The sequence below is a fragment of the Terrapene carolina genome, unplaced genomic scaffold (genome assembly GCF_002925995.2).
Source record: "Terrapene carolina triunguis isolate 2854851 unplaced genomic scaffold, T_m_triunguis-2.0 Scaffold35022, whole genome shotgun sequence".
Classification (NCBI taxonomy): Eukaryota; Metazoa; Chordata; order Testudines; family Emydidae; genus Terrapene; species Terrapene triunguis.
In genome coordinates, this window is record NW_020699373.1 from 9,578,565 (window position 1) to 9,606,094 (window position 27,530).

The 27,530-nt window shown below is 46.8% G+C and overlaps 1 protein-coding gene across 3 annotated transcripts in view; it reads right to left on the minus strand.

The window, feature by feature from the left end:
• Positions 1 to 5,965: 5,965 nt before the first annotated feature.
• Positions 5,966 to 27,530, minus strand: part of LOC113405310 (proteasome adapter and scaffold protein ECM29-like) — an 83,620-nt gene continuing 62,055 nt past the window's right edge. For all 3 annotated transcript variants that reach the window (XM_026646383.1, XM_026646381.2, XM_026646382.1), the window contains exons 32-49: positions 26,776 to 26,881; positions 25,637 to 25,684; positions 24,678 to 24,799; positions 22,718 to 22,868; positions 21,987 to 22,052; positions 19,871 to 19,960; positions 19,370 to 19,436; positions 18,303 to 18,394; positions 18,131 to 18,197; positions 17,638 to 17,829; positions 14,751 to 14,959; positions 13,898 to 13,941; positions 12,617 to 12,809; positions 11,698 to 11,839; positions 10,848 to 10,953; positions 10,573 to 10,661; positions 7,291 to 7,362; positions 5,966 to 6,242 (exon numbers count right to left, since the gene is read on the minus strand). In XM_026646383.1, coding sequence (XP_026502168.1) covers positions 6,103 to 6,242; positions 7,291 to 7,362; positions 10,573 to 10,661; positions 10,848 to 10,953; positions 11,698 to 11,839; positions 12,617 to 12,809; positions 13,898 to 13,941; positions 14,751 to 14,959; positions 17,638 to 17,829; positions 18,131 to 18,197; positions 18,303 to 18,394; positions 19,370 to 19,436; positions 19,871 to 19,960; positions 21,987 to 22,052; positions 22,718 to 22,868; positions 24,678 to 24,799; positions 25,637 to 25,684; positions 26,776 to 26,881 — 1,996 coding nt within the window. In that variant the 3' untranslated portion in view covers positions 5,966 to 6,102. The remainder of the gene's footprint in view (positions 6,243 to 7,290; positions 7,363 to 10,572; positions 10,662 to 10,847; positions 10,954 to 11,697; positions 11,840 to 12,616; positions 12,810 to 13,897; positions 13,942 to 14,750; positions 14,960 to 17,637; positions 17,830 to 18,130; positions 18,198 to 18,302; positions 18,395 to 19,369; positions 19,437 to 19,870; positions 19,961 to 21,986; positions 22,053 to 22,717; positions 22,869 to 24,677; positions 24,800 to 25,636; positions 25,685 to 26,775; positions 26,882 to 27,530) is intronic.

The window sequence follows — 27,530 nt, forward strand, 5'->3', positions numbered from 1 at the left end:
TTGGGCACTAATCTGGTTTGCCAATAGTTCCATTTTACTGATCACTGTTTTATTTAGTCAGTGCAGTTTTAGAAATACATTGGTTTTCCCCACCCGAGCTACAATCGAAGTCTGCCTATGAGTTGCTTCCTTGTCATAGCAGCTTTCTAGGCTCATAACAATGTGTCCTAGTTGACTGTCTGGAGCACCTGTGGCCAAAGGGTACTTCCAAGGGTAATTTAGCTCTGCTTCTATCAAGTTATTAATGGAGCTTAGTCATCTGGTATTATGATCTGACCATGAGCTGCTCCTCAGAAATAAAATGAGTAGCTCCCAGTTACATGCATGTAGAAAAGGACCCTCACCTGCATCTATTAGGCCTGTTTCTGGCCAGGTCAATGTGCACCAGCTCAGTTCTACAGCAGGGGCTGCTTAATTTTTTTTTGTATGGTACAAACCATTGCTAGCCTCAGCTACCTCATCTCCCTTAAACTAATCCTTCATTTGCCACAATACAGATTTTCCCCCACTCGTTTTCAGTGTTCGGTGCAGTGTGGAGGGTAACACGTAAGGCATATAGCGTTCTCACTGAAAGGAATAGGAAAGGAATTGTTTGTAATGCTTAAAGAGCTAGAACTAGAAGTTGATTGACATTGAACAAAGTCACTGTCTACGAGCATGGCAAAGGAAGCAGGAGACACCTCATTGCTTGGATCATTGAAGACAAGAAGCAGCCCCTGGAGCGAGTAAGGAGTAATTCTGCACTAGCTGGCACAGTAAAAAGACCTGTCATCTTGTTTCTTTGAAAGTTAGAAATCTGAGAACCAGCTACCAAGCAGCGATTTAGGTGCTGTGATACTTCACATTGCAACACCTAACGTTTTAGGTACCTAGGAAAACACAGGACCAACGCTGTGATCCACAAAGCTGAGTTAACGGACAAGGTTCCCTATCCAGTGAACTGGGACAGATAGGTGCCCTAGAATGCAATCCACAAAAGCCAGCAGACTAACCAGGGAGCTGCCAAAGCTAGCTCATGTGAGATGCTGATGACAGTGGTGTGTCCTAAATCCTGCCCTTAAATCAATCCAGGTTGTAGGAAGTTGTCTAGCTCTGTTTAGTGAGCCACAACTGGGAACCCACCACCTAAAATCAGGTAGATGAGGTGATGCTGCTGTTGGCACTTGCTGGAGATATGGGAGACCAGGGTTCAATTCCCCCTTCTCTGCCAGATGGGGAGAAAGTATTTGAAGAGGTGGCTCTCACCTTACAGCAGTGTGGGCCAACCACTGAGCTATGGGATGATCTGATGTAGGGCTCCCTCACCCTCTCCTGTGGAAGCAGTTTCATTCTGGCTAACCCATTCTGGGTCCCTTTTTAAGACCGACTGAACTAAATACCACTTCAGTTTGCCATGTTGGTTTCTCAAGCAGGATAGCTCTTTAGAACTTGTCATACACAAATTGTACCTTACAGTATTGAGTGATATAATTACTAAGGCTGTCAAGCAATTAAAAAAATTAATCTCAATTCATCGCCCTGTTAAACAGTAATAGAATACAATTTATTCAAATATGTTTTCTACATTTTCAAATATTGATTTCAATTACAACACAGAATACAAAGTGTACAGTGTGCACTTTATATTTATTTTTTGATTACAAGTATTTGTACTGTAAAAGAGTATTTTTCAATTCACCTCATTTACGTACTGTAGTGCAAGCTCTTTATTGTGAAAGTTGAACTTACAAATGTAAATTATATACAAAAAAACCTGCATTTAAAAATAATACAATGTAAAATTTTAGAGCCTGCAAGTCCACTCAGTCCTACTGCTTGTTTAGCTAATTGCTTAGCGTAGGAAAACAAGTTTGTTTACATTTGTAGGAGATAATGCTACCCACTTCTTGTTTACAATGTCACCTGAAAGTGAGAACAGGCGTTCTCATGGCACTGTTGTAGCTGGCGTCGCAAGATATTTACGTGCCAGATTCGCTAAAGATTCATATGTCCCTTCATGCTTCAACCACCATTCCAGAAGACATGCATCCATGCTGATGACGGGTTCTGCTTGATAACGATCCAAAGCAATACGGACTGATGCATGTTCGTTTTCATGATCTGAGTCAGATGCCACCAGCAGAAGGCTGATTTTATTTTTTGGTGGTTTGGGTTCTGCATTGCAGTGTTGCTCTTTTAAGACTTCTGAAAGCATGCTCCACACCTCATCCCTCTCAGATTTTGGAAGGCACTTCCGATTCTTAAACCTTGAGTTGAGTGTTGTAGCTATCTTTAGAAATCTCACATTGGTACCTGCTTTGCATTTTGTCAAATCTGCAGTGAAAGTGTTCTTAAAATGCTAAAACAGGAAATATATGGCAGAACATGGGTAAAACAGAGCAGGGGATGTACAATTCTCCCCCAAGGAGTTCAGTCAGAAAGTCAATTAATGCTTATTTTTTTAATGAGTGTCATGAGCATGGAACCATGCCCTCTGGCATGGTGGCTGAAGCATGAAGGGGCATACGAATGTTTAGCATGTCTGGCATGTAAATACCTTGCAACGCTGACTACAAAAGTGCCATGTGAACACCTCTTCTCACTTTCAGGTGACATTGTAAATAAGAAGTAGGCAGCATTATCTCTCATAAATGTAAGCAATTCACTGAACAAGAAGTAGGACTGAGTGGACTTGTAGGCTCTGAAGTTTTATATTGTTTTGGTTTTGAGTGCAGTCATGTAACAAAAAAATCTACACTTGTAAGTTACACTTCCATGATAAAAAGATGGCACCATAGTACTTGTATCAGGTAAATAAAAAAATACTATTTCTTTTATCATTTTTACAGTGCAAATATTTGTAAGCAAAAATCTACACTGATTTTAATTACAACACAGAATATGATATATATATATGAAAATGTAAAAAAACATCCAACATATTCTACACTGTATTTTTCAGGGAGGGGTTCCTGTGTATTTTGGTAGCTTTGATAAATAGTTCAAAAGGTGAGGGTTTTTTTTTTAACATTGCTTATTATGTAACATTCAACATCACAGCCCAGTCCTGCCTTTGCTGACATCTATGCAACCCTACTGACCTCAACAGGCCAGAAATGCAGTCTATTCTAACTGGCAGTAACCCAGCTAGAGGGGCCATGGCTTGGAGCAAAGCCACTATTTGAAATAAAACCATTGTATATTATTTAGACTTTGGGAGTAGCTGAGAGATGAGACAGCAGCTTAAACTGCTCCTAAGGTGGGAGGGGGGAAGTTACCAGTCATGTATGACTAGTTCATAACATTAATGCCAGCTTTGAATGTTAGAAAGTGCTGGATAGGTTAAATTTTGACACATTAATAGGGAAAAAATTACCAGTTGCTTCCAAGAACAGGTCATGCACCTTTATTTAATGTTACCTTTTTGGTAAGCGGGAGGGTTTTCTTTCAATCAGTCCATTTACATACTTCAACATCCAAGTACAGATCACAATGAATTTGATGGAGACCTTGCAACATTAGAAAACTTTTCTTAATATACATCCATTTAAGCAACAGCTTGCAGGTTAGAATGAGTGCTAGTGTCAGACTTGCACGCCTCACTCTTGGTCTACAAAGCAGCAGCACAAGAAATGCCCATCTTGGGCAAAGTACAGTGTGTTTTACATAGTGCAATCACTTTCAGAGGAAAAACTCTAGGAAGGCCACATCTATTTTTTTTTCCTGTCAAGTTTACAAATGAAAAGGGGGGTAGAAATCAGACCTTGGTTTAAATTCATATCAACTTCTGTGCAGGTAGGTTCTGTGTATAGGCACATGCTGTAGAAGAATTCTGAATCTGTACTTTTAATCATTAAAAACATATTGCTTTATGAGTCAGAGAGATTCTAATACACCATCTCCAGCTTCCCAATAATCCTGGCCACAGTTGTCAATCCAGACATCAGTAGAATTTCTAGAACCTCTTCTTCTATGTACTATAAACCCCTAGCAGAAAAACATTTGTTACGGCAGCTAGCCCAGTTGCTCCAGCTAGGGCTACATAATCTTAGGTACTGCCTCCCAATACGCACTTCCCTGCTGAAATCAAGGGCTCAGCGACTGGGAGCGCTTGGTTTCCTGTAACTGTCTGTTGCTTTGAACTATATGAAAAAGAATAAGTCAGACGAACAACGGCGACAGCAAAGCAACACGGGGAATTCTCATTCATACAAAAATGAGCTCCTGTGGAAAGATTTCATGGAAGGCAAGTTGTTTAAATGGTACCATCTTATGCAAGTGATTTGCCCAATAAGCTTTTAAAATTTACAAATGTGCTTGGTAATCCAAACAATGTAAACAAACAGCAGCTCCCTGCCACTAAGTCATAGATCAAATGTTTTAGCACCAGCTCTCAGCACCAAGGGATTGCCTAATGTGTGCTAATACAAGATGCATTAGAGCTTGATACAGAAGTGCCATAAGATGAAGAGTCTTACCCCAACGTTGGCTGAAATTTTCTGATGAGATGGGTATGGACTGCACTGTCCCTCCCCCTAGGTACATCAGCTAGTTCACTGCTTTTCCAATGTACGTGAAATAGCACAGACCTGAGGGCAAGGTAGGTACTGAACACTCAATCCTGAATATGCCAGCAACACAGAGCAATGATGGTTGGCAAGGTTATTTGATAATCTACTGGGGGAGAGAAAGTCAGAAAGGGACTGGAGGGAGTCTTTAAGAAAACGACAAGTCTTTCTCTGCTGAAATCCATGGCTGTGAGGTTGCCAACGCTCATGATTTTATTCATAATCAGCAAAGCGATGAACGACCCACGCTAAAGTTACAGTGGTCATTTTACATTTCTAAAGCCTGTCGTCACAGCATCCAGGTTTACGCCTTTTGTCTAAGAAAGAGGGGGGATGGGGAGCGTGGCCATTTAATCAAATAGAATTTTTACTCCATGTTAATGCAGATATGGTCTTTCTTATTAAGTGCAAATTAAAAGTATTTTCTAGAAACCAGTGTGAGCTGGCGACAGATAGATGATATCGATTATTCAGTTTGTTACAAACATTGAGAAGTCTAAATTGTTACAGCTTTCCAAAGCAAGAACAGAGTTACAAACATGAAAAAAAGACTACTACTATAAAAATTTCCATCATGGCAAACTGAACACTCTGGAAAAACATTTTCTAGAAAAAGTTGGCGGGAGGGTGTCATTTTTTGCCGCAGTTAAGGAGTGTCATGCAAAACAACTTTGAGAAGAGCAGTGTTCCCCAGCTGTCATTTCTTACAGATCCAAACCACTTCAGCCCCAGGCCGCTCATTAAAGTGCTCTTTCAGGTGCATACTTTTGGAGAAAATCATTGTTGTTTAAAATGTGGGAGGCAGGGATCCATTAGCTGTGAAGGGGGCCTGGATTTGCTAAATCCACTCAAGGCAGAGATGGAGGAAATAAGTCAACAATATTCTGCCTTTCACGTTTCACAAACACTGGGAGCGTGTGCCAGGGAGGACCAGACTGGGCTAGCAGTGAGCTGGGAGTTCTGGGATGAAATCTTGCCCCCAGTGAAGTCAATGGGAATTCTGCCATTGATTTAAACGGAGGCAGGATTTCAACCCTCGTTAATATAAATATTAGTTGCCCCCGATCTCCTGGAGAGACTTAAAGAATCACTATTTGGGCACCAAGTATTAAACCGCCACATGCAAGGTTCAGTGAAATGAAAACAAGCATTTAAACTTTCCAGAGCTGTTGGTTTTTCAGCCATCTTCAACAATTCTTTACAGGGGCATTTGGGATCTAGGGTAAATTAAGTTACATCCTTTGCCTATTTTAAGAATCAGATGCTTCTTGCCCTTAATACTTCTTTTAGATCACACACCTATAAGTCTTTTAGGGCAGATCATTAGAGGTATTTACTGATACAACTATTTTTTCCACAACTTCAAAGTTGTTTACTAACCAGCTGCTTAAAACAGTAAAAATACAGTTAATGGGGAACAGAATTTAAGGCATTTTTTATTTTGGCCAAGGAATGATGCATGCTACAGATTAATCTTCATTTCCCCACTTGGTTTTCGGATCACACTGCACTTGTTTTTGTTTTACATGGCACTTTGCTGTTGGTGTTTTACAATTTAGTCAAGGTTTTCAAGTGTTTTCTTCAATAAAGATGCTTTCTCTTGCAGCTCAGGTCTGCTGTCCAATACCATGGTAGTAAGTGAGCCAATGAGGAGCGCTCTACTTTCCAGTGGCAGGCTGTCCCATTGTTTAGACTCTGTGTGGATAAAGAGAGATACAAAACTGCATTTTCAAATGAATACCAGAATGATGCAAAGTAACTAGGCCCCCGGACATCATGAAACAGGAACTGCTTCGAGTTCTACGCTTGATCCAAATCGCTATTCAGGAAGGAGATCCTGCAGGATTATCAACCATGTGGAGAAATTCAGCCTGCCTTACACAGATGCAAGTCCCACGGACTGGCACAGGAGCTGTGCCCATCAAGGCCTGGCTAAATGTGCTTCACAGTGCTCAGCATGAGGGAAAGGGGTTTGGGGGCATTTCTTTCTCACTTCATGATTGCGCCAAGTGAATCATGGAGCAGCCAGAAGAGCATCAGGAAAAAGGAGCCCTCTTCCACTAAAGGAGACACACGGAGCTAGAGCAGAAACCTAAAGGCTCACAGGAGAAAGTTCACTAAATAAAGAGCAACTGCAGCCACGTAGGGCACTTGAAGGAACACACCTGTTTAGGCCTTAAAGGGGATGGAACCCCAAACGGAGAGGCTAAATTCAGCACAGGTGTTACAAGAAGAGAAGCACTTCCTGCATCAGCAAAACCTCCTCCAGCCCTCCAGGGGGCAGGCAGCATTTCCACCAATGCCAGCCATGGAGCAGCATAGAAGGGCCAGAGCACAATGCAGAATCTGGCACCGTGAGTCTGAGACAGAGCTGGAGAATGAACCTCGATATCCTGCCTCCCAGGAATGTGCTGTCTCCACCTAACTCTCCTGAAGGGTTCTCACGCCAAAGGGGGCAGACCTTGTATTCCCGACCTTAGATTCATCCACAGCTTCTCCACGCCTAACTCAGAATTTCTCCCTCCCACTTTTCCCGCCTCCACCCCATGTCAGTGCTGCGCTGTCCTGCCAGGTGCGAAGGGCTACATGCAGCTGGTCAACGTTGCTCCTAAATCACCCAGCAGAGTAAATGCAGAGCAACAGAAGGCATTGCCTTCTCCGCCCTTCCAGGCCTTGGGGCCACACACTGAGCTGGAATCTCAGCCTTGGCTCTTCCGCATGATAAGCAAACAAAGAACCTCACCTTTAAGTCTGGTAAGCAGCAGTTCTATCACAGACAACGCTTCTGTTCTGATGGAGGTGTAGCTCCTATTTTCTATGGAGAAAGAATGCATTCCAACTTTCAAAGCGGAGTACACATCAGTGGCACAAATACAGCTTTAGCCATTTCTTTCCACAAAGTACTTTAGCTTTTATAGCTCCAAACACTTCTGTCCATCATATGGCCGGCTCAGAAACGCCCCCAGACAGTCAGGTGTATTAGCAGTATGGAGTCTGCAAATACACAGACTCCCCCACCATGTTAGAAAAGCACCATGCATAGCCTTCTGGTACAGTACCCACAATGCAACCCTTCCATGGGTTAAAGAGGAATTGGAGGCTAACAAAGCTGGTGAAATTGCAGTACAGTCATATTCCTACATCGGAGCCCTTGAGAAAACTCTTTATGTAGAGGAATCGCCTTTCAATCAACCTGTGGCTTGGCAATGCTTAAAATAATCATCCAGGTATTTTCTAAACAAATAGGATATTAGGTTATGTTATATGGGCTTTCACCCAAAGCATGCAGCCAAAGTCACCAGAGACCAAGTTGTTTTCCTGTGACCATAACTTGCACAAGAGTTTCCACGGTCCTCAGCCCCTGGGGTGATATCCTTATCCCACTGGCCCCTTTAAGCCACATAAAAGGATGGAAGTGGCATAAAGGGGCCCTAACAGCCCTATATCTGCCCAGGGGACGATTCCCCCAACACAGGCACTGCCGACAGCCTTAGGGCTCCTTCCTTGGCCATGGGGTTGGGTGCAGGAGGGGCGTGTTCGGAGCATAGCAGGACTGGGAAGGCACAAACATGGCCTCTCTTGAGAGTATGTGGTGCACCTTTTATCTCTGGTTTCTTTTTGCAGCCCATCATCTCCCACCATCCTGAGAGGTCTGGGGTGGGGCTGCTCCCCTTCACCCCGCAGGTCCCGGAAGCGCCTCACAGCTGGGATGAAGCATGTGCTGGTCATGCCCCCTCCTCCCACTTGCTGCCAGATCTCCTGCCTCTGCAGCAGCAAAGTGACAGTTCATTTACTCCCGTCCCTTTATTGCCCTTTTCAGGCAGTAGTGAGCCTTTTCTCCTTCCTTCTTCCTGGGTGAGGGTCTGTGCAGCTCCAGGCCCTGGAGCCTCCACTGCAACGCCTTCCTGCTGAGCCCCTTTGCCCCCTTACTGGCCTGGCACAAACGCCAGGCTGGACCCGAATGGTGCTCTGCACGTGACGGAGCCTTCCCAGGATCAGCAGAGGGCGAATTATGCCCAGCCTCCTCCCAGGCAGCCAACCCTAGCACCCGCATGGGAGTGAGGCTCTGAGTCAGACAGGCATGTTGGGACCCCTCCCCACGACTCCACCCAGAAAAGCCTGACCAGGAGACCCAGGGCAGAACAGGCTCTAAGGAGGACTTCATCCAGACAACCCAGGGGTACATCTGGGAATGGGCCTTGAGCACCCTCAGGGTTATATCCAGCCCCCCCAGTTTGAGTCAGAGAACCGTGATAATGAGATCCCGTCTCCTGCTCAAGAAGCATGGGATCCTGAAGGAGCACACTGCCAGGGAGAAGCTTCTCCGGGCTCTGCACAAAGCAACCCACGTCTGGTCACCGTCTCCAGCAAAGCTCGCCAAAAAAGTCAAAAAAGTCCACAAGGAATAAAAAGGGGGAGGAAAAAAGAACAAAATATTCCAGAAGAGACACCTCCTCTGAGTCAGACTCCTCCCCCTCTGCTGAGGAAGGAAAGCTTCCGGACTCCAACTCCATGCAAGACTTGGAAAAAATGCAACAATTTTTTTTCCCCTGAGAAGTTTGAGGCCGTGTGCAAAAAGGTTGTGGCCACAGTCCAGATCGAACCTGAGCAGGCTCCTGAGGATAAGCCTCAAAGCAAATACCTTCCCTCCAAATCCTCCCCCGAGGCAGCAAGTCCCCTGCGCTCCTCCTTCAAAGACATAATCCGGGACAAGTCTGACACAGGTTAAAAGTATCAGCGATCACGACTTCCGGTTCTATTAGCTGCAAGAACCAGAGAATGCTCTCACTGAAGCCCAGTGCCACAGTAACCTCCCTAGCTAGGGACATGGTTATTCCTTAAGACCTAACGGACAGGAGAGTGGAAGCCATGATTTTTAGTGCTTGATTTTCAAGCTTAACTTCGTAACTTTGCTAGACATGAAAAATCCCAGACTGAATAGACACAGTGGATTTATGGCTTATTACAACAATCTATAACCCACTAACCTATCCCACCCCTTAGCTTCCTCCCCGCCCCCTTACGACTGGAGAACTATGTTAATGGGCCACTTTTCCCTCGAATGGTCCCTTGAAATATGTATTAACTCCTTATGCTAAATAATCTGTTCCGCCTTGTATTTAGCTGTGACATTTCCCAGACCCGAAAAAGAGCACTGTGTAAGCTCAAAAGTTTGTCTCTCTCCCAACAGAAGTTGGTCCAATAAAAGATATTACCTCACCCACCTTGTCTCTCTAATATCTGGGACCAAGGTGGCTACAACAACACTGCATATGAGTTTTTATACAGCTTTGAAATGACTCATCTGATGGCAAGCAGCAACAGAAGCCATGCCCAGCGCACGCTGCATTGCAGCTCTGAACTGCCTCCAGGAACCGCAGAGTGCAGGGGAGCAACCCAGACATATTAGAATGATGGGAGATGCTGCCAGCAGAAAGGAGATTCTTGGGTAAGAAATTTTCCATCCTAGACAATGATCATGGATATACAGGGCCAAAATAGTCTCTGGTGTAACTCCACTGACTTTGAGGGAACTACACCAGAGATAAATATGGGATATTGTTTCAGGTGTGAACTTGGCCTAGCTATAAAAAGTCTGAATGAAGAGACTGGGAAAATGATGGAAAATTCAGTTCTCCAGTCCTACGTGACTCATCTTCTGCAAGGAGGACACTTTAAAAAGGTGAAGTTATGGATATGTAGAAAGTACAGGAGCCCACACAGCAATCTACCACCTCCAAAATCAAGGTATTTACTATTGGAGAGGAAGGGGTGTTCCTGCTCTAAAAGAGTAAAACACTTCTGGTCAAAGCATCACGGGCAATAGTCGTCAGCAGCCATTCCAAGGGAGGGAGCTTAAAGGGAACTCAAAGTTACGGGCTCTAACGTTACAGATTACACTTCAGTGAACATGTCCCGAGAGAGAGAGAGAGAGATTCAAATTATATCCACCAGCCAGCTCCCAGAAGACAAGCATTTACACGAGCTGTTCATCACCAGCCGCCTGCTGGGAAAATACATTTACCTAAAGAGTGTGTGATGGATGAGCAGGTTTCCAACAGGATTTCTGTCAAAGCCCCAGGGTCTGAGTGCGCCTCTTCAAAAAGCATTAACCTAGCAAATGTAAAAGCAGTGTGAGACTCGTGCCGAAGGAAACAAGCCACTCTACGGATCTGCTTGGCTTACTCTGAGGAATCATTACAGCCAACATAACAGCGCATTTGTCACAATTTCATGAAAAGGATTGAAATGCCTGAGTGAAGGCAGGAAATAAAAGTGAAGCACAAGCAGGAAAATTACCCTTGAAAATAGGCGTTCATGGCCTGTAGCACTCCAAGCTGCACTTTCCACGTACTGAGTTTCAGACGCTCACACATTAATTTGCACAGCTCTTGCCAATAGCAGCCTGAAAACAACAAATTAGGGTGTCATTACATTAATAAGGGGAAGGAAGATGTGAACGTTCCCTACTTCACACTAATATCGCTGTCTATGTTCATGCTCCAAATTAGATCTGGCTTCAGTCACTGCAAGAAGATCAAAACATCCTCCTCCCACACAGGCCCCTGAAACCCTGGTTAATCCTGATGGGGCAACACTTTCATACATGGGGGCCAAATCACAGGCAACTAAATCCACATTCTGTCATCTCAATAAAAAGGGGCCTGATCATTCAGAGGTGCTGAGCCCCTGAAATTCCTATTGACATTAGTGGAAACAGTGGGTGCTCAGCACCTAGGAAAACCAGGCCACTTATTTAGGGGTCTTGCTTCAGGCACCCCCAGTTAGAAAACATTGGCCTACATGTCCCATCACATCACTCTTCGCCTTCGAAACAGCTTGGTGCATGGCATTTAGTGCACTTGTAAGGACCCTTCAGGGGTGAGCCTGGGGAAAGACAGGATATGCAGTGTACGTTTGTTGGAGTGCAAAAGACAGCATCTTCCCCAGTTACTGTAAATTACTGCCAGGATGGCGTATCCAGCAGATTGCTCCAACTGACCCCGCTGCTCAAGCAAATGGCTCTTGAAAGCCCTGGACATTCCTCCGCATCCCTCAACCTGCTTTCTGGTTGAGTCCCTTTTTTAAGCAAACGCTCTTTGATCCACACTCTGCCAGCTTTGCTCATTATTTGTCTGATCCAACTTACGCTGCGTCTCCAGATTCCTAGGCCAGGCCTTGCCCAAACTCTCAAAGGCACAGAGCAGAGATTCCATCTGAAGCTCCTTTTCTTTTTCATTCTCGTCATCATCATTCTTTGGTGAACCAGCTCCTACGCTCTCATGAGAATTCTGGAGAGGTACCAGGAATGGGGCGGGGGGGGGGGGGGAAGACAGGATATTATGCTTTGTTTATTCCACAGTACGCTTTGCTAACAACCAGCCCCTGTATCTAGTCATCATATAATCCACACACACCACATAGTTAGAGAACCCCAATTCACTGAAGTTCTGTTGCCATCAGGAAAAGCTACAGAAATGTTATTAATTTCTATGCTGTCTTTCATCCAGCAGGACCCCAAAGCGCTTTAACAACAGGGCCGAGTTTTCAGAGGTGCAGCACACTTGTAGTTCCCATTGGTTTCAGCCCAAGCTGCAGATGTGCAGCACTTGAAAAGTCACACTCTTCAAGATTCAGATGGGGGGCTGCAACCGGTAGACATCACACTGCGCAACGGTGGGTTTGGAGGAGAAATGCTATGAAAACCCTGTGGTTTGAGATAGTGTCATGGGATCTTTAGTTTCCAGCAGAGCAGCTGGGGACTTGGGTTTTAATGTCTTTCTGGAGAAGCACCACATGCCGGAAACCACACGGAACTCTGGTTTAGCTTCACTGAAAAGGTGAGGGGCTAAGACTAGACAAACCAAAAAAAGTGGGGATTGGGAAAAACCTTGTGAGATTACAAGTGGGAGACGTTCACACCTGTACTGGACCAGTTTGAATGGGGAGAGCTTTTCAAAGCATCAGCTCTGAGGAGAAAAAGCCCCATGGACGTGACTTCACCCAGGCAGGCCTACCACCACCAGCTGGTTTTCAAAAAAAAGTAAATCAAAAAGCTGATGCGTCACCTTCTTTATCATCGGAAAGACGATGTCCGCCAGCTCCTGGAAACGGTCTTCCTTTGTCGCCTTCAGCACATCTGCCGTACATCGGAGTGCTACCATCTTGTACTTGAGGTTCTCTTTGCGACACTCTTTCAGGACAGTCTGGACAACATCATTGACGCTGGGCTGATTGGGCACAGACTTCTGCAACTCTACACTGAAACACCAGAAGCACATGGAAGGTCAAACACAAGTGACACCCCTACGAGGCTGTTAGTTAAGTAAGCTCCGACACCTTGAACCCAGGATGCCACACAATTACTGCCACAATTCAGACTTTCCATCCTTTTTATTTTAATACAGGTTAAATAAAATGGGTTATCACACACACACACACTCACTCTTACTGGTGCCAGTGAAGAGCTCAGAGCCGGACTGGGCCCTTTTCTAGGCCTGGTATGGCCGGTTCAAAGTGCTCTAGACAAGATCTTTTGGCCATCCCTCAAAATATCCAGTAATTTGCAAGGAGAAGATGCAGCCCTTGGAGGTGCATCCTAATGGCACTCTCCTCTGGGAAGTTTTCCTCGGAAGAGGGAGGGGTTCCTTGTCATTTGGTGGAGTCTGGGGCATTCGCAAATGGGAAAAATGCTATTCGGGAGAACAAATCTCTATGAACAAAAGTTAACCCGTTAGCTCCAGAGTGTGCGAATCTCCACCAGAGGCAGGGAATTCCTTCTCCCAGCATTAACCAGCATACATACACGCACCCTCCATTCAAAGGGCAACGTTTCACTCTCTGTGGCTCCATTCGTTCTCCCTTCCTTCCCTGCAAGTACATTTCTGTACCTGAGCTCTTCCTCAGTCTTGCAGTATCTGTTGCTCCCTCACGTTTTCCCCACTTCCTGTGTTCTTCCCCTACCTCCTCACAAACTTTCAACACAACCCCTCCCATCACTTCCTCCTCTGTCCCTCATCCTCTTTCTCAATCCCTCCACTCGCCCATCCATTCACCACCTTCACCATCCCACGCCTCCCATCCTGTCCCTACACCCACTGAGGAGCTCTGCTGCCAACTCCGGCTTCTGCCCAACAGCCCCCAGCCTCAGATCAGCAGGGAGAGGAGATAGAGCGTCTATGTCCCAGGGGGAGATTGGGGTGGCATCCAGTTCCTATGACCTCCTACTCCTCTCTGGAAAGAGCAGCTGGCAATGAATTCTCCCTCAGCACAGGAAAAGGCAGTGGCCCGCATGAACAGGCACAGGGAACCCGTTTGATTAAACAATGCTTCACTATAGGGACGGTTACCTGCATGCAGAGACGACGCTGGCGATAGCTTTCAGCAGCTCCTCCTGTGAGCATTAAAACAAAAGCGAGACGTGTTCATGAGAACAACTTCACCGCGAGACAGGGCTTTCCTCCTGCAGTTGTCACTGGTATCCCTAACTCTGTGGCCCAGGCAGATGCTGCAGAAGCATCCAAATGCTACTCACCTCTACAAGGGGCACATTCTTTCCATCACTCCACTGTAAACTGCACTGTTTTAATCTCATCCTCCCCCATCACTCATTCTTCCCATGGTAAACTAGCTCACTAGATGCCTACATTCCAAAAACACGACCCGGCCGGGTTCTCACTCACACTGTCCTGGCTGCATAGCTGGGCCTCAACGTGTCTAAATGTGCGCTGCCAGAGGGATAGAAAGTAGTCTGAAGAACCAGATTCTCATTTACATTAAGGTTTTTGGTTTTTTTTTTAAACTCCACAGGCTTACGTATTCTACTTGGTGCACTTATTTCCATTACCGACTGGGCATAGCCAGAGTTTCCCCATTTCCACCACCTTTAGTTACTGTGGTTCCATGCCTTGTCGTTTAAAAACATGTCATTTAAAAACTCACTCTAGATCGAATAGGAACAAAGCAGTTTGGGTATCTGAGCCATTGAACAGCCGCATGTCCGGGCCAGAACACCTCAGTGCCCCTCTTTGTGTATCAGGAACGCACAGGTCAGGAAGAGACCATCAACCAAAGCAAGATACATTTGGAATCCCACTCCCTGCAGGAACGGGAATGTTTATGGCTCACTATGTTCCGTTTCTGGGCTAAGGGACTGAACACCTGAGCCTCTCTCAAGCCACCTGGCCCCAATTGTTTCTTTACCTTTCCTGCCCACGTTCTTCCAGACAGACCTTGCAACAATGCATCAACCACCATTCCCAGATGGGGCGGTACCAGGGAACCAGTTTGTTTGGCAATAGAGGCCATGGCAGCCGCTCCCTGGGCTTTCATCTTCCAAGACTGGGACTGCAGAGCCTTCTGGGTAATTGCGATCAACTCCTGCATATACAATCTAATGCCACCATAAGTGCCTGTGTAACAAACACAAAGAAAAGCTGTAATTTTATGACATCAAAGGAACAAAAAGCTGATCCTCAAGCAGTAAAAGAATTCTTTTCTTCTGGCTGTGAGCTGAGTCACCAAATAACCTCCAGGTGACTCATCGTACGGCCAAACAACTGGAAGTCATTCCAGCTCCTCCTCACCAAAATGGTTTTATTTGCTAGATCCTTCAGAGCGGATTTAAGAGGGTCTTCAATACACAATTGAACAGAAGAGCCAATTTCCATCCCTTGATCTTGTGGGAATTAGGGTATTTCTCTCGTCAATTTCTAGGGAAATTTTATTTTTCTTAAAAAACCCACATCCCTTACTAATTTGATGGCAGCAGCTCCTCAGGTCCTGGGGAAGAGGTCTGCAGCAGTAACCTACTGACTGGCTGGGAATTTTGAAACCAGGTCACTAAACAGCAAAGAAAGAGCTAGCATGTCACTCGCAAAGGGGCAAATTACACAGCTGCATCTTCCTTCATCCCAGCACATAAAGGTGTTGAAATTGGTATCTAGAGCCCTCCTATTGGGTAACACCCACTCTCTGGAGTTAATACTATGAGCACCACCTAGTAGACCCCAAATCAAATGAGATCTTCAATTTCCATCAGGCTAGCACAGGCCCTGGGCCATCAGCCTTAATACCCCTCCCCACGTCAGCACCTGCACAGAGCAAACTTCATTCCATAAAGCTTTTGAATCCTGGGCTGAGATTTAAAAAAAAAAAAAAAAAAGTAGATATCCCCCATTGCAATAGTATCCAGCACCTCACAACCTATGCGGGGGGTAAGGGGCACTCCAGCTGGGAGTGTGGGCTCTAGGGTGGGGCTGGGGATGAGGGGCTCAGGGCTGGGACACAGGGTGGGGATGGGGGGCATGAGAGCTCTGGCTGGGGGTGCAGGCTGTGGGGTGGGGTGGGGCCAGGGATGAGGGGCATGGGGTGCAGGAGGTTGCTCTGGCGCAGAGAGAGGACTTCCCCCCCGGAGGAGGGGGAGGGGAGAGAGGCACTTCTCCCCAGTCCTGGCAGGTTTGGGCCGCCCTGCCGGGATTCAGGCCGCCCCGCTCAACTGATCGGTGCCGAGGCATTGGAGACATGAAGGGTCGGTCTCGGGGCACATGCCGCGGGGCGCATGCCAACACAGGTCTGTGCCAGGTCACTAGCGAGCCGCGCCTTGAATCCCCGTCAGTGCCCAGGGTCCGGAGACGGAAGAGGGGTTCTTTGAGCCTGTCTCCCTACTTCTGAGGCATGACAGCTCCGTGCGGGTGAGCGCTGGCGGGACGTCCCCCACGATGGGGGACGATGCCACTGAGGTGGGGACACGCGGAACGGTCCCAAGGCGGGTTTACCCTTGGGCTTGGGTATCGCTGGAGCCGGCGTGGGTGGCACTGATAGCATCAGGATCTCCTGCGCTGCCTGCAATGCCTCGGGTATCGACGGGACTTCGAGTTGACGGAGGCCCTCGTCAATGTCCAGTGTGGCAGGCCTGGTACGGGGCAGGGGCGGCTCTATGTGTTTTGCCGCCCCAAGCACGGCAGTCAGGCGGCTTTCGGCGGCATGCCTGCGGGAGGTGCGCAGGTGCCGCGCCTTCGGCGTCCCCGCTGCCGAATTGCCGCTGAATCCGTGGGACTGGCGGACCTCCCACAGGCATGCCACCGAAGGCAGCCTGACTGCCGCCCTCACAGGGACCGGCAGGGCGCTCCCCGCGGCTTGCCGCCCCAGGCACACGCTTGCTGCCTGGAGCCGCCCCTGGTACGGGATGGGCTAGACCGCTCGACTTGAGCTGGGGCTCGACTCCCTGACGGAGGCGTTGAGCTGCCCAGCATGGGTCTTGGCTCTCCTCCGGCCCTCTCCTTATGGGAAGTGAGAGATCTTCCCCTCACGGTCCCCTTGGGCTTCTTGGCTGGAGCCGGGGAGGGGGATTGGTGCCGGCTTGTAGAAGGTGCCAGCGGGGCACTCCGCACCGACGCTGCAGTGCTCGGGGCCGAGTCGGCCCTCTGCTCTGGTGCCAGGGTCAGCACCGACTCCCTCAGGAGCGCCCTGAGATGGATGTCTCTCCTTTTTTGTTCGGGGTTTAAATGATTGAGATGTGACACTTGTCGCTTATGTGTCTTTTGCCTAGACACCTTAAACAACTATCATGTGGGTCGCTGATGGGCACAGGCCACTTACAACGATCACATGGCTGAAAGCCTGGGGACCGGGGCATGCCCCGTCCCTAGGCTGAGTCCCCTCTGGAACCAACTAACTAGAACTAACACTAAGGGTAACTATTAACTATATACAACTATTTTACAGGAAAAAACGTTTGTGAGACACACTGAACAAAGTGAAAAGCTAGCCAAAGCAGCAGACGTTCCAGCACCGTCACTGGAGGCACGAAGGAATGGAGGGTGGGGGGAGCTGGCGGCACCCTTTATGTGCATGTGCGTGCCACTCCAGGGGGCGCCAGAGTGAGTCCACTATGGATACCACTGAGGGAAAAACTTCCGGCACCGGTGCATGTGGCGAGCACACACACCTACTATGGAATGGACGTGAGGAAGCACTCCAAGAAGAATTAAAGGTTAAATTTTTCGCAAACATTGTGGATGATGTTTCCTCTAGATTCCCAGCAGCCCCAGCAATAAGCAAGCGTCTACCGATCTCCAGTTCAACTTACCAGGTACATTTTCCTGCCACACTTCGGTCCACAGATTAGAATCATCTTTCTCTCCTTTCTCTTCATCTGGGACCTCGTGCATGCCCAGAAATGCCAGAGGCAAGACCTGTTTGGCATGGTTCTTCAACACGTCCGGGCTGTAGCGCCCGATGGCATGAACAGTTAAAGCACAGCCTATCCTATAGACCGGTTCTGAAGGACAAGGGGAGAAAGCAATGACACAGTTTGGTCATTTGGAGCCAGAGACTTCTCTCCCTCGCTGGTGAGAATCCAGAGTCACACTGTGGGAGCACGGGAGGGAGTCACATGGGTGTATAGGAGAGGAGTAGCACTGTGTGTTTTCCATTAGTTATTCATCTAGTAAATGCACACATTAGCGCACTGCATGAATGGGGATGAAAATACTAGAACACGCCTTCCCCAGCGTCTTCCCCCCCAGGAGCTGGTTCCCTGCCTCATACAGCAAGCCTGAAATCCACCAAAAACCACATACCTTCCTTCTCCATGTACCAGCTGTTGAGCTTCTGCAGTAGTTTCTCAGTGCTACTATCCCGGGAGGTCTTTAAAAAAAGGTCAGAGAGAGACTCAAATCATTTAAATACACGTAACCATCCCCCTCCCCAAAAAAACAATATAATAAACACAATTAAAAGACACCAGCTCACCCGAACTAGATGCCCCATAGCAAATGCAAAAGACTTCTGCACCACGCTGTTGCGATCAGTCAGTCCACTGAGTAAAGCACTCATGAGTTTGCCTGTTTGAAAAGAGACAGGATTGATTCTGGTAACGCAAACTTGGACTGGGACTGCTATGGGTTACAGCGCCTGAATTTTATTACACCATTTCTGTTTCTGCACCAGTCGCTTTCTTTAGTTTGTTAATTATGCAGGAAAGTGTCCTTTAACAGGATGATAAAACTTCATCTGGCCCCATGTACACACGCAAAACCGAAACCTGTTAGAACAGCTGTCACTGGAGCGCAGCCAGGAGGACAATTCTGCTGTTTTGCAGCTAGTGACACGGATAGCCATAGCTGGTCTACAAGGGCATCTGGTTTCAGCCCCATTGTCCCCCAACCCATTAAACTATATTTCCTTCTCGTAACGTAGACGAGACCTGCCCAAGGCTCCCAAATCGCGATAAAGCCTTGGATGCTCCAGCGGTAGCTGTGACCCTGATTAGGTTGCCAGTAGGGACTGAACACAAGACTTACAGGTCTAACAGCATGAGCCACTACTGCCTGAGCTGAAGCAGCAGCTCCATCAGCTTGAAGGCAGCAGCAGACTCATACGCGTGAGCGAGTCCCTACAGCGGAACAAAGACACAGCTGGCCAGTGCATTAAAGAAGGTTTCCACACAGTTGGGCAGCCCTGCTGAAGCCCCATTCCAGGGAGGAAACGTGCTCTAGCTGTGTCGGGGGACAGCCCTGTTATACCCTTAATCCCTGGTCATGCTGGCGAAGGAAAACGTGCTTGCAACCGCAGTTAAAACACAGCTATCGCTCGTCTGCTTCAGACGTGGCAGGGAGAGGCCCTAGGCCCATTCCTGAGCCAGTCCCTCAACCCCTCTTAGGACTTATCCCTACCACCCTTTTCTGCGTGAAGCAGCTCCAAGGGAGGGCCAGAGAACACGAAGAGCACCCTGTGCTGGCAGACAGTGGAAACCAGGCTATTCAGAAGAGAGTCTAAAAGCAACTTAAACCAAACCCCTCTCTGAAAGGAAACCTTACCTGAGTACGGCGTTAAGTCCTGGGGACACTGAGTGGTTAGTGACACAATGACGCTGGCACAGCCTCCCTGAAAGGTTGCAAGAGAAAAATCGATGTTATTAGCTTATTCTACCGAATCCACCAGCTGCACAACAAAGGTGAGGTTATTAGTACACACGTCGAAAAGCAAGTCATGTGGGCGGACAGGAATCCTGATCGGAAATGAGCAGTTTTCAGCTATTACAGCTGCTGCTTCAGAGTCAAAAGCACCATAATAAGATTGGCATTGCAGTATTTTGCCTCCCCCATTCATAGAATATCAGGGTTGGAAGGGACCTCAGGAGGTCATCTAGTCCAACCCTCAGCTCAAAGCAGGACCAATCCCCAGACAGATTTTTGCCCCGATCCCTAAATGGCCCCCTCAAAGATTGAACTCACAACCCTGGGTTTAGCAGGCCAATGCTCAAACCACTGAGCTATCCCTCCGCGCCCCCCCTTATCTTAGTAAAGCTGCACACGTACCTTAGTGCCCAGGCCTATTCCACTTTTGATCAGCTCACACAGCCTAGGAACCAGCTCACCCAGGACAGACACATCCAGATACTGCAAGCACTATGGAAAGGGAAGGGATGAAAGAGTAAATCTTGAGGAGAAGACACTGAAGCCAGGCCTGTACCATAAACAGAAAAGATGCTATTTGCTTTTACTTCACTGCACTTGGGAGCTTATTGTATTGTGTAGCATTCATTTTAAAGGGACACGGTCAGGCCCCAAATATAGATTAGCAGCCTGATTCATCACGCAGTTACACTGGGGCGACCTCACTGAAATCAACGCTTGCCCCATTGTAGAGCTGGTGCATCAGAGTGCTGATTTGGGCCCTTTGTATTTTTAAGAAGATATAAAATAAAACTGCTATCAAGTAAATAAATTTGTGGGTGTAAATTTTGGCGGGGATGTAAACATTCCCCAGCAGCCATGTGAAACCTCAACACCGCAGCACTAACACATCAGAACCAGACAATGCTGAGGTTATTTCCAATCTCAATCGTCTACGATGTTAATAGCAAATGGAAGGAAATTTCTCTTCTAAAAAACCATGATTTTTTAAATGATCATGTCTCTAACACCAGAAATCCTATCAAAAGCATTGCACTTTTCTCCATTTCCTTCCTAGGGTTTCTATAGATTTAACTCAGTAATAAAAAAAGAAGCATTCCCATTCCAAGTTATATTGCTCATGAAGTTATGCTGACAATACAGAAGCCCTCAGATTATTAGGACGTTTGGCAACATTGTCACCAAGGGTAAAACTGAGCCATTAGGTGGAGCCCAAGGCATGGTGCATAAACTGGAGGCCTTATGTCTCAAGGACAGCCCTCCAAGGCCAATACATACTGTGAGTAATTTGCTATTGCCCTTTACAAGGGTGTCTGCTTCTCCAAGCCACGTGAAATTGCGTCCACATGAGCAGGGAATGCACAGAAAACAAGATGGTTTTGATTCCCTTTACACCGGATGGCTTCGCTGTGAGCGGAGTGGGGCCTGTGCCTGACTACTTCAGGGAGCACTGGGGTCTCAGTGAGGTGCTTCAGAGACCACATCACCGAAATCACAATGGCACGGAATGGCCCCAGCACCTCACACAATGGAGGTTTTATTAAGAACAACTGGGACAGCTGACAGCGTCGGTGTTTATATTCCTGTCTGCCTTCATGTCACAGGCTGGGTAAAGAGTGGCGGTCACAGCCCCATCCCTTCTGAAGACGGCCATAGAGTTCAAACTGAAGAAGAGGCCACAGCTGTACTTTTCACTCAGAAGGCAGCTCCTCCAGCAGAACGCCATCCCATGGCAGGGTGCCTGGGCACCATGGAAGGCTGTACTCAGGAAAAACGGGTGTGGAATACTGAATAACCTACACCATTTCCAACAGCAGCTGGATTTTCCCCAAAGGTTTCCCACTGAAGTACTGTCCTGGCCCAGATCTAAATGTCTAAAGCACTAAAAAACACTGGTAGGACAGGAGAAAGGGAAAAATAACAGAGCTCTGAGCCAGTGTCCAGGAGCAATTCCCTCACACTGCCTCCTGGGGACCCAAGCTGGGAACAAATTAGGAGTGCAGATCCTAGGGCAAGTGGAGATAAGACTACAGAGGAGAAGTATTTGCACTCTTAAAGAAGTGGAGGAGTCCCTCCATGCTAGCATTCAGCACCCCCCTGAAATTGTTGGGTCACCCACGGAAGAGCATTAGTTGTCACCCTTAAGAACAAAACACTCCTATGCTCTTTACCACATCATGGGCAGCTCCTCAGCTGGTGCCAATTGTCACAACTCTACTGACCTCAATGGACCCATGACAATGGACACCAGATGAGGATCTCCCCATCTGGCCGCACGGCAGTTGCTATGAAGGAGAAGGAAGGCCAGTAGCTACCTGTGTGAGGTATTGGGGGAGGGATAGAAGGTATAATCTAAACGAAGAGGTGGACAAGAGCCCATACCTGAGGAACTCTGACAATCAAATGAATGGTTGTCTGATAAAAGTTTGAAGGGAAGTTCCCTATCATGTTACCACTTTGGTCATTATCCACCCTCCCACATGTCTACTTTAGGACCTTTCCTAAATCCAACACCTACCATATTAATTGTTTCCATCATGGGAGATGATTTAGCAGCACTAAGTCTTGCACTATCCATTGCAGCCTAAAGGAAACAGAACAAACAAAGCAGATGTAATCTGAAGCCAGTAGAAAAAGCCACATCTCAGCATCAAATGCAATGTGTTTCCCCACAAACTCTGACTAGTGCACATTTTCAGATAACTACAGGCAAGAAGCAGATGTCAGCAATGGGGCCTTGGGAGATCACCGCAGTCTAGTACCCCTCTCTATTAGGAAAGCCCAGGTTTAATGACAGTGCTGAAAACACCCCCAATCTGATTACTGGAGTTTACATTATAACTAGCAATGGTGCTTCAGATGTTGCATTTCCAGGAAACAGGTGCCAGGTTTGTTAGGGTAGATGCAGCCTGCATATTTACAGAGGTCTCTGGCTGTTCCATAATTTTACTCAGGGCTGAAGTCAGATTTACTAACAGTTATTGTCAAGATTGCTTTTTTCCCCCCTTTATGAAAGATTGGGGGAACACAGTGCATTTAAAAAAAATCCTCCAGTAACTCCATGGTTCTCGGTGTCATATAAAAATAACAGATAACAGTTCAGTAGATACATTAGCTAATTCCCTTAACACCTTGGGGTGCCTCTCGCTCAGAATTGCTGATTTATTTTGTTCATGTCTGTGGGAGCCTTGACGCTATCAATCCTTGTGAAACGGCTGTGAAAACGTACCCCATGGTTGTTACACTTACTTTCTCCTGATCCGTAGCGCGGAGACTCAAATAATTGAGAACCTGGGGTTCCAACACGCTTAAGGACTCCAGCAAAGCTGGGATGAGCTTTGGCGCGTGAGGCTTCAGCATAACACCAGCACTTTTACTGATCTTCACAAGAGTGTTAATGCTGGAAAAGAATTGAAGCTCATGTCATCCCAGAGCCTTTACAACTCTAATCATTTACAAAAGCCCTTTCCCCAAGTGTAGCTGGCATCCGTGGTAACTCTGTGCTGACACAGCACCAGATGCAGATCTGCTGCATCCGTACGAATCTGGAGTATGTCTGCAAATGGAATTTTTCTGTGTCTTTTCAACTTAACTGAGACCAGAATCTTGCCTAGAGTCTCTACTGATACTTAAACATTGTTCAGGCTATTTTATCCTCTCGCCCAGATTGCCTAGCATATCCAGTGGGTTGCAAAGAGAATATTATTTAGACACATTTGAACACAGAAACAGGAAGCAGCTAGATTATTAGATTAGGAGACACTATGCAAAATCAGCTCAGAAACTTCAGTCATCTCTGCACAAGTGAAACCCCCACCCTTTAAAACAATATGTTCAACCGCATCACTCCATTCCATACAGGCTGCTGCTCTCAAACACATTTCATGTGTTATACCCTCCCTCAAACAATTAGTGGCCCAAGACGTGTGCTAATGGACTGTCACTTGAAAATCAGGAAGGCAACAAAGTATTTTCAAACTCTCACAAGGAAGAAAACAATCCTTGAGAGATTTGTTACGGTTTGTTGTTGTTTTTAATCTTGCTGGATAATAATGTTAATGGGATATTATTCCTGCAAAAGACAGCTTCACTTCAGCTTTTAGCTAACTTCAGAACCTTGGTTACTGCTTCATTTATTCCACGCAGAAGGATTACAAAACAATAATCAACGGCAATAAGTGCCATTCTTTCATCTCAAAGGACCCTAAAGGGATTCAGAAACTAAAATACAAGCATTCAGCACCACGGAAATGCAGCCACCTCTGTAGCGTGCGCAACCAGCCCAAAGAATGCTGAAAAAGAGCGATGCAGAGGGAGCAGCAGTGGAGAAATGTTGGCCAAGGAGACACAAGGGTAAATCCCTTTTCATGAGCACTTTACATGTACACACCATCAGCTTGTGAGGACCAATAGAAGAGTCTCACATACTACAAACTGCACGGGGGTCAGTTTACTTGCTGCAGAAAGATGGAAGGCTGGATTGACTCCTGCTGAGATGTGACCTGTGCAACTGCAGAGTCTTTCAATTGTTGTCCCCAGACTTGACTTGAGCCCTGGGCTCAGTAGCGCCTGTCCTCAGGCTGGGGAGGGGCCTTTGGATGCCCCCAGGAACTCAATAGGTGCAGAGAGGCTGGATACTCTGAATAGGAGACTTAGGCTAGGTCTACACTATGGTGGGGAGGGTGGGGTGTCGACCTAAGATACGCAACTTCAGCTACGTGAATAGCGTAGCTGAAGTTGCGTATTTTAGGTCGACTTACCTGGCTGTGAGGAAGGTGGCGGGTCAACCGCTGCTGCTCCCCCGTCGACTCCGCTTCCACCTCTCGCTGCGGTGGAGTTCCGGAGTCGACGGCAGAGTGATCGGGGATCAAATTTATCGCGTCTAGACTAGACGCGATAAATTGATCCCCGATAGATCGATCGCTACCCGCCGATCTGGCGGGTAGTGAAGACGTGCCCTTACACTATTGCACCAGCCCTGTTTAGTTAAAGAAATTGCACTCTAGGAAACCACTAGAATTCTCTGAGCTGCTGTTTTAACTGGACGAAAGCAGGGGGAGGCGAGAGGGCTGTTTTTTCTGGGGATGGGGAGAGGGGATTAAAACGGCAAGTGATTAACGGACACGCTGCAGTTCAGGTGAATAAACCAAATCCCCTTGGAACAAACACACGCCCAATCCCAAGGGAACGTACAGGCTGTAAAACAAACCTCAGAGCCCGAACTTCAGTCACTGTGCTCATCATTCCTTTGTCCAGCAGGCAGGGCAGCAACACCGCTATAGTTCTCTGGCCCGCTGCGCCTTTGGCGGGGTCGCACATTTTCACACACACCTAAGGATAAATAGGAGAGGCGACGTCATACACGGTTAAATCTTTCCTCAGATTTAACCCAGCGCCTTCCCGCGTGCCATGGGAAAAGTTAAGGAGGAACCAGAGCCAAGAGACTGGGTCACATTCAGACTTTGTGTACGTGGGTGCAGCCCACGGAAGTCAACGCAGTTGTGCCTGGTCATGTCAGGTCTGGGTTTGCCCGTTAGAGCACCATTATTTTTGTATGGGGGATTAAACGCTCAGCCAAATTCCAGCTCAGTGCTAGATCGATATTCGCTCCTGAACGGGGGCGTGGAGACAGGAACCGTGCTGCCTTCCAAACCCAGGCATGGCATCGCCCTGGCCCTCAACAATTGGATCTAGTAATGGAAACAGCTGCTGTGCAGGTTATTTCAGCCAGATTGGCCCAAATGGTCAACGGCCGCAACAGCAGGTCCCAAATTAGGAGAGTCTCAAACCCCAGGAAGGGCAGCTAAACCCTGTCTCGTCAGCTCCATTTCTAGGCACATGTGCACGCGCTGTATACTGTACATAACACCGCTCTTTAACCCTCTAGAAAAAGAAGGGCACACAGGGAAGCAGATTTCAGATGTTTTCCTCCAACATGTCACATTGATTTCAACAGGGGTTATCAGTGTGTACGGGATGCAGGATCACACTTACATTTATCTCCACTGGGCTACAACGTAGCCCTGCACCTTAGTACCAGGGTAGTTTACATGAGAGTAATTTGTAATCAAAGGTCATTCTTGGACAGGTGGAAATTAACTATTATACACCACCACATACAACACACCCTCCACATACACAGTCTGCAATGAAGAAGTTCAATTTTACCTTACTTAACGTTTTCAGGGCTAGTTCTGCTGCTTTTCGTACAGACTCCTACAGAAGAAGTTAAAATTCCATTAATATTTTATTTAAACTTTTTGTTTTATCATTACTAACCTACCTGGACTTTCCAGACAAGTATTGACAAATCTGATTCATAATCTGTGAGCTGTTTGTGTATGGTCAACCTCTTATCACTATGTGTGTGTATTTATTTTGTTCAGATTCCAAAAAATGGGAACCGTGTGCTAAGAAATCAATTTGATCCTGATTTACGACTAGCTGTCATTTTTCCATTTAAAGGAGTTCCCATGCTTTGTTCTTCCATGCCACTAATGTTGGAGGATCTGTCCTTTTCCAAAAGGAAGCATAAAATCTCTCCTGTATGCTTTATTCTCTACTCAGAAGCATTGCTGAAGAATTCGGTTATACTGTTTTTACCAACGTCATATTTAGGACTGGTTTTATTTTGCCTTTCACTACACACAGCGAAAATGATGCAATTCCAGCTGAGTTTGTGAAAGCAACAAGGCCTAACCTCTGCCCCTCCGATCACAGCCCAATTTCAGATGCAAAGAAGCTTTAGCCCTGCTTGAACAGGCAGGGCTGGATGTTAGGAAACATAAGGCTTGATCCTGTAGGATGCTGAACACTCTGGCCTGCAGAACACTTAAGCGTGTGCTTCACTTTAACATGTGAGCGAGCCCAGTTGGACTACTCATGCGCTTGAAGTTAAGCATTCACTTAAGTGTTGTGCTGGGTCAGGGCAAAGTGTTGTGCTCAGCACTTTGTAAGATTGAGCAGAATAGAAAACAGTGTGTGCTGTATACGCCCCCTCAAACCTACTTGCTCTCCCAGAACTGCACAAGATGCTCTGGATAAGCCGAGTGGAGAAGGTCTCAGAAGGAATCACAACACTATGAGGAACCCATATGAAGAATTTCCCAAGCATTTTACTCACTGGGACCTGAACAGTGGTGAGCACCTTCAGCGGGAGCTGGAGATGTTCTCAGGACCAGACCCTAGCTAATAACTGATTCTTCACAGAGATACTTTTCTAAACTTGCAGCAGATGAGATATTCCCTCCAGATTTGATCATTATACTTTTTGTAAGAGCTGACAATTTAACAGGAAGCTGTATTACCTTAATATCATCTTGCACTCGGAACAGGGTTTCCCAGATTTCCGGAAGTTTATCAATAATGTCATCCAGTGGTCGGCCTCTTAATAAGTCATTCAGTGCTAGACAGCTGCAAACACGGTTTTGTTTCAGACAGGGATACAATACAGAAATAAAATGCTAAAAAACAAAACAACCCAAAAAATCCCACCATACATTACCGTCACCTAAACTTACTTCCAAAGGCAGGCCATCCTTGGCAGGAAAGCCCTCTGGGCCTGACTCTCATTTACATTAAAGCCACTTTGCATCATTTTGGCAGTGTAAAGGGGCCTGAGAGTCAATGAAAACGTAATACACACCTACTAAAAAGCCCCTTTACACTGCCAGAGAGATGCAAAGTGACTTTGTGTAGATGAGAATCAGGCTCCCTGTCTCCAGAATAAAGCAATAGCTCATGAAGCCCCATCTCCTTCAACAGATACCTTCATTATATTTCCCAGCCCTGATTCACCGCTGCTTTCCAGTGCATGATATTCTAATGAATCCATCTAACTCCGGGTGGGGAGGTGGAACGGAGACATTCGATGGATCAGGTTTGGAGCACAGATTAGAACGGAGACGTTCAATAGATCAGGTTTGGAGCACAGATTAGAACGGAGACATTCAATGGATCAGGTTTGGAGCACAGATTAGAACGGAGACATTCAATGGATCAGGTTTGGAGCACAGATTAGAACGGAGACATTCAATGGATCAGGTTTGGAGCACAGATTAGA